Below are 7,356 nucleotides of genomic sequence, written 5' to 3'. Positions count from 1 at the left end.
AGGGAAGGAGCTTCTTGGGAGACCTCTGCTACAGAGGTCTGACTAGTGGGTCAGGCTGCTGTTTCTGGAGCTGTTTTAATCTGGTGAATGTCTTCCTCAATGTGGTACCGTTTAGCCATGAACTTTACTGTCGTTAGAGATTGCCCCGGACCTCATTTGGACCGGTCTCCCGGTCCCTGTACTGTTGTGTCCTTGTCCCCTAGGGKTTCATACTGGATGTGTGTTCTCTYTCCCTCCTCCAGTTTAACTTTGGGGACGTGGCTGTGCACCAGGCCATCCACACCATAGAATACTGTCTGGGCTGCATCTCCAACACAGCTTCCTACCTACGCCTATGGGCCCTCAGCCTGGCCCACGCACGTGAGTACATAAACCTCTCTCTCTCTCTCTCATGTTCTCCTCTCTCGCTGCGTCTCGCTCTCTACCCKTTTTGGTTTCTCTTTGAAAGGGTACAGTAAAACAGTTGATTTCCTTCTCTYCCTCTGTGATCCAACAGAGCTGTCAGAGGTTCTGTGGACCATGGTGATGCACCTTGGCCTGTCCTCCAGGAGCTTTGGGGGTTTCGTTGYCCTGTCCATCATCTTCGGGGCCTTYGCCGTCCTCACTGTCTGCATCCTGCTCATCATGGAGGGCCTGTCTGCCTTCCTGCACGCACTGCGTCTGCATTGGTGAGAGACACACTGCTCTCTTGCACATAGACAACATGTTTGTTCAGTCTGTGGCGTCTCAAACTAAGGTCTCTAGAACCTTCCCTGCACTTAACAGCCACTGTAAGCTGTGGAGGGCTCCATCTTCTGCTAGTCTGGAGTCCTCATTGACTTGGGTCAAATCGCATTTTATTGATCACATATACATGGTTAGCAGATGTTATTGTGAGTGTAGTGGAGATCCGACAGTCCAGCAGTATCTAACAGGTAATATCTAACAATTCCACAACAAAACCTAAARCACACAATCTAGTAAAGGAATGGGATAAGAATATATGGATGATCAGTGACAGAGCGGCTAAGATGCAGTAGATGGTGTAGTATACAGTATATACATATGAGATGTAATGTGAGATATGTACACGTTCTTAAAGTGGCATTATTCAAGTGACTAGTGCTCCAGTTATTAAAGTGGCCAATGATCTCAAGTCTGTAGGTAGGCAGCTGCCTCTCTGTGTTAGTGATGTCTGTTTAACAATCTGATGGCCTCGAGATAGAAGCTGTTTTTCATTCTCTTGGTCCCAGCTTTGATGCACCTGTACTGACCTCGCCTTCTGGATGGAAGCGGGGTGAACAGTTGTTGTCCTTGACGATCTTTTTGGCCTTCCTGTGACATCGGGTGCTGTAGGTGTCCTGGTGGGCAGGTAGGTTGCTCCCGGTGATGCGTTATGCAGACTGCACCACCCTTTGGAGAGCCCTGCGGTTGTGGGCGGTGCAGTTGCCGTACCAGGCGGTGATACAGCCCGACAGGATGCTCTCGATTGTGCACTTGTAAAAGTTAGAGGGTTTTCGGTGACAAACCACATTTTATTTTTTTCAGCCTCCTGAGGTTGAAGAGGCGCTGTTGCTCCTTCTTCAACGGCATAAGTGGACCATTTCAGTTTGTCTGTGATGTGTACACCGAGGAGCTTAACTTTCCATCTTCTCCACTGCTGTCCCGTCGATGTGGATATGGGGGTGCTCCCTCTGCTGTTTCCTGAAGTCCACGATCATCTCTTTTGTTTTGCTGACATTGAGTGAGAGGTTATTTTCCTGACACCACACTCCGAGGGCCTTCACCTCCTCCCTGTAGGCTGTCTCGTTGTTGTTGGTTATCAAACCTACCACTGTTGTGTCGTCTGCAAACTTGATGATTGAGTTGGAGGTGTGCCTGGCCATGCAGTCGTGGCTGAACAGGGAGTACAGGAGAGGGCTGAGAACACACCCTTGTTGGGCCCCAGTGTTGAGGGTCAGCGAAGTGGCGATGTTGTTTTCTACCTTCACCACCTGGGGGTGGCCCGTCAAGAAGTCCAGGACCCCGTTGCACAGGGCGGGGTCGAGACCCAGGGTCTCGAGCTTAATGACGAGTTTGGAGGGTACTATGGTGTTAAATGCTTACATAGGTGTTCCTCTTGTCCAGATGGGATAGGGCACTGTGCAGTGGGATGGCGATTGCATCGTCTGTGGACCTATTGGGGCGGTAAGCAAATTGGAGTGGTTCTAGGGTGACAGGTAGGGTGGAGGTGATATGATCCTTGACTTGTATCTCAAAGCACTTCATGATGACAGAAGTGAATTGCTACGGTGTGATAGTCATTTAGTTCCGTCACCTTTGCTTTCTTGGGAACAAGAACAATGGTGGCCATCTTGAAACATGTGGGGACAGCAGACTGGGATAGGGAGAGATTGAATATGTCCGTAAACACTCCAGCCAGTTGGTCTGCGCATGCTCTGAGGACGCAGCTAGGGATGCCGTCTGGACCGGGCAGCCTTGTGAGGGTTAACACGTTTAAATGTTTTACTCATGTTGGCCACGGAGGAGGAGAGCCCACAGTCCTTGGTAGCGGGCCACGTCGGTGGCACTGTATTGTCCTCAAAGCACGCAAAGAAGTTGTTTAATTTGTTTGGAAGCAAGAAGTCCACGACGGGGCTAGTTTCTGTGATTGTCTGTAGACCCTGTAAAGGAAGGAGCATGTCTTCAGTAGTTTCCTCCTCTGTCAGAGGGCATGGAGGTGTGGCTCAGCCCTGTAGCGCCCCCTGCTGGTGAAASTATGGTAACAGACGTTTTAGCTCTAGTTACTCGGGGCATCGTCTGAGCCCTCAACCGTGTGTGTCTCAATGGAAACAGGGCGTGTCTCTCCGTCCTACTTGTATTAAGCAGAYCGGTGCTACTGGGAGCTGTGGTTATCCAGCGCTCACCTTCAGCTCTTTCCTGGCCAGGAACCTGGAACCTCTCTGCATCCCATAAAGCAGTGGAGGATTGTGTGTGATATGCTGGCCATCRTGGAGAAACTTCTGGTGTCTCGGAACAGCCCTGTTGAACTGGAAGTGATCATCCACTAGCACCTCGCACAGCACTGACACAGACCCTCATCACTGTATTTACCCAGCACATTGGAATCGAATGCTCCACTCTCACTGAAAGGCCCTTAGGGAAAGGCCCTTAGGCCTTCTAAACTTTTTTGTGTTTTTTTTTTTCAAACTTATTTTTCTTAGTGGCCGCTAACTAACACAGTTGTAAATGTGATTTTGAACTGCCAAAGTAATGTCAGGCGTCTGTCAAATGTATAGCAGTAGTAAATGTTTATCTAGCTGTGGCCACCATGCATACGTACKTGCTCCTATTCCAAAACCATTTGATCCAGCCAGAGATTCCTCCAGTAGCTGAGAGAGGAGTCATCCCTTAAACACTTCTTGGTCTATTTTAGATTCTGACATTTTAGCTTCAATCAAATACTGCCTCTGTACTCCAGCACTTTGGATTTGAAAGGATACAATGACTGTAGTTAAAGTGCAAACTGTCAGCTTTAATTTTAGGGTATTTTCGTCCATATCAGGTGAAACGTTTTAGAAATTACAGCACTTTTTTGTACATAGCCCCCCTTCCCCATTTAGGGGACCAAAAGTATTGGGACAAATTCACTTGTGTATTAAAGTAGTTAAAAGTTTGGACCCATATTCCTAGTACACAATGACTACATCAAGCTTGTGACTCTACAAACTTGTTGGATGCATTTGCTGTTTGTTTTGGTGGTTTCAGATTATTTTGTGCCCAGTAGAAATTAATGGTCAATATTGTTTTGTAATCACTTTTATTGTAAATAAGAATATAATATGTTTCTAAACACTACATTAATGTGGATGCTACCATAATTATGGATACTCCTGAATGAATTGTGAATAATGATGATCGAGAAAGTTAGMCGCACAAATATCATACCCCCAAGACATGCTAGCCTCTCACCATAACAATAACAGGGGAAGTTAGTKTTTTGTGRAGGGTATGACATTTGTGAAGGGTATGACATTTGTGGAGGGTATGACATTTGTGTGTATCATTTCAAATCCAAAATGCTSGAGTACWGAGCCAAAACATCAAACCATTTGTCACTATCCCAATATAATTGGAGTTTACTGTAAATCAGTTTTCAGTCTAGGGAGAAATTACCATCTCAGATTCATAGAAACACAAAGCATATCACTTTTTCTTTGTTTCTTTGCCTTAAATTTCTTAAAGAAAGTAGTGCTAGTTGACTACATCAAACATATCCCGCTAAGTTTTACCTTCTCTTGTAAGCGTATTCTAGTGGAATATTCTAGAGCCCCAGCCTACCCAGATGAACATCTACCTCCAGACATAGGGAGGAATGASAAGCATGTCTGCTTCCTCCACTGAAAGGTTATCCAGCCGTTAGTTTGCAGGGAGATGGAAAGAGGGTTGTGTTTCGCTTCTGAGGACCAGGCCTAGGCCCTAACGTGGGTGTGATACAAAGTGGGTTACACAGGGAGGTTGTGGAATGRAGAGCAGGGGTCATCTCGCCATCATCTCCGTCTGGCTTTGGCTTGATACAATCAKTAAGGGCTACCTATATTGCACCTCAAAGAAACTCTATTTTAAAGGGACTCCAGACTTACTTTCAAAAGATGTTTGTAAAACCGTTGATGGTGCTAGACTAGTATGTCTGTGCAGCATTGATCGATTGTTATTGTAATATGCCTGATGTTAACTGTTGCCTCTCTTGTTCTCTCTAGGGTGGAATTCCAGAATAAGTTCTACGTAGGCCAAGGCTTCAAGTTCCTCCCGTTCACCTTTGAAAGCATTCTGGAGGGAAGGTTTGAGGACTGAACACTGTCCTGACCACTGCTTCTATAACCTCTCTGTTTCTCTTGACAGCCAATGTGATGTTGGTGTAAGGTAGACGCCACCCACCCTGGGTGTTGCCACAGGATCCCATGTGATTAACTCTGAGCTTGCTGGTCAGGATCTTGGGTAAAATAGCTCTTTTTGAAAATCTGAAGTTGATCACATCTGTATTTCATATCCTGGTGCCGTGATTGTTTTGTTTGTTCGATAAATTATTTAATGTGTTTTTTGTTGTGAAACCTGTCCGATGATGTGTTTGAACCTCCCTGTGAGAATTGCACTTCTGATCATTGTAAACGAGGACTAGCTTTCCGGTAGTCTAAATTTAGTTAATCTACAGATTGTCATTGATACAGTAGATGTCCATGGAAAATGAGAGAAAATGGCACCAGGCTCAAATCCAGTAAAGGCGATTACTGGAGGTCTTTAAGTGTTTTATTTTTTTAGTTGTCCCTTGTTCTTATGTTCTTTATTTTTTTACTTTTTTAGTTGTCCCTTGTTCTCCCTCTCTCGTCACTGCTCATATTAATACACAAAATGTTCACCCACACATTCTCTGCAACACATAAAATCAGACAGACCTCTACTGTAAAAAAGTCTAAAGGGATTGAGTTCTACCATACAATGACTCATGCTAGCAGTTTCTTTATGCGACGCAGTGAATTGAATCTCTTATGTATCTATACGATCTTGACACGTCCTATCATTTTCTGCCGTTTTGACCTGATGTGTTCTATACTGACTGCACTGTTTTGGTCTACATATCTGTGATATGCAGTGAACTTTGGGTAACCTGTCTGTCACGTGTCATATTAGTGTGGAGTATTTCAATAGTGTAGAAAGTAGCTGGATTTTCTGTGATAATCCGTGACTATGAGATTATTGGTCATTGTGTGTGTTGTTTTTGTTCCACACCTGTCTAATTAAGTGTGTACACCGTGAGTTATAGGCCCGTGTGAGGGGAGAGGGAAGGACAAACCACACAACGGGAATATGTAAAGGGGATCAGTGTATCGTCATAATTGTGAGACATCAGCTAAATCTGTATATGAGGGTGGTTGCATTGAGAATCTGTCTGTATGTGTTTGTCATTAAACAGGAAAGAGCTGGTTAAACAAACACATTTTACAATTCTTCTGGCTGGGATTGGTGGAGGGTCATACGTTTCAAGTGAGCAGTTAACAGATCAAGCAATTTAGTGTTGGGTTTTGAGTGTTTAGGGGTGTAAGATGCCGTTAAGTGGATAATAATTAATTGAATGCTAGCACCACACTTACTACCCCCCCAAAAAGTGTTGGAATTGAATGTATGTCAAATGGTTAATGCATTATGCATGCTTTCAATATACATTCACAAACGTCAAGGTCTAAGCCTGTGCTAAAACTGAAACTTTGGCTATATGAATACAGGGATGACAAAAACCAAGCCAAGGGCACTTTCTGGTGGTTACTGAGTGTAGTGCCGGTATGGTTTTCAGCATCAGTGTCTAGTTTCTCAGCAGTCCCCATGAGGGAGCTATTGCACTGGAGTTATCACTGGTCRAGCAGCCARACACATTCTCACTGCAAAAGCTTATTCACTTGAATCATTCAAGTAAGGTAAATGTTATTTAGTAGACAGTGCTCTGTTCTTCAAAACTAGCTGTCAACGGAAGGACACTTAATTTGCACCGTAAGGGAACTTTTCCTTGGCTGTCCTACCAGAATCCGATATATGTGTAAAAAGGTCTTAACATCAGCTAAAACGTCTCCGTGACACATTAATTATTTGAATGACCTGCTCTACATGTGTACTTTGTGGCTGGAATGTGATCTCTTAAAGCTCCGTGCTAACCGAAATGAGTCCAGAAAYGGCTGGGCACTTACTGTAGCACATCAAGGTACACTCATCCGCTATTTTCTTAAAGTAAACCACTTTTTATTCATTGCATAATGGATTGACCTGATTAAGACTTATTATGGCAGGGGATTGTGTTATGATATGATTACTCCAAAAATCTTAAGTGCACACTAGATATTTCTCCTGTTGCACAGCTAGCTCAGAGTCACATTGACCCTCTTATCCTGTGGAAGACAGCTTGAAAATAGAAGCCCCCCTCAATCCCATAATTAAACCTGATCTGGTTTATCTCMAGGAATAAGGACGACACAAGGGAAGGCATGTCGAGGGGCTCCTCAATTGAACTATGTCTATGGGGTCTCTGTCTCCATGGTGTGGCCCTGAGGCTGGTGTGGTTCTGATCCATGTGTTACTGTGACGTGCCCTTTTTAAACAGTAGTCCTTAGACATTGGGAGAAAGAGGGAACACTGTGTTCTTCTCCTGACAATATTTTTTTTTCTAGGGTCTTCAACACTAGGCCCCCCCATCTGTCATAACAGCACAAAGTAATAATAGTTGTTTATTTAGCGAACTTTTATTTCCCAGCGTGTCATGGATAAGCAGCAGTAAGAGCTGGCTTGCGTAAGAGGCCTAGAATCCCCACTGTGTTTACATCACCAGCCCCCCCCCCGTTGGTCATGTTTCAA

General features: G+C 44.6%; 1 protein-coding gene across 1 annotated transcript in view; it reads left to right on the top strand.

Moving 5' to 3' along the window:
- LOC111981030 (V-type proton ATPase 116 kDa subunit a 1) overlaps positions 1-5,949 on the top strand; it is a 23,018-nt gene extending 17,069 nt beyond the window's left edge. The window contains exons 18-20 of the mRNA XM_070449333.1: positions 204-360; positions 497-668; positions 4,719-5,949. Of these exons, the coding sequence (XP_070305434.1) occupies positions 204-360; positions 497-668; positions 4,719-4,812 (423 nt within the window). The 3' untranslated portion in view covers positions 4,813-5,949. The remainder of the gene's footprint in view (positions 1-203; positions 361-496; positions 669-4,718) is intronic.
- The last annotated feature ends 1,407 nt before the right edge of the window (positions 5,950-7,356 follow it).

This window comes from Salvelinus sp. IW2-2015, linkage group LG20 (assembly GCF_002910315.2).
Source record: "Salvelinus sp. IW2-2015 linkage group LG20, ASM291031v2, whole genome shotgun sequence".
In the NCBI taxonomy this organism is placed as follows: domain Eukaryota; kingdom Metazoa; phylum Chordata; class Actinopteri; order Salmoniformes; family Salmonidae; genus Salvelinus; species Salvelinus sp. IW2-2015.
This window is presented reverse-complemented; position numbering and strand designations above follow the sequence as displayed.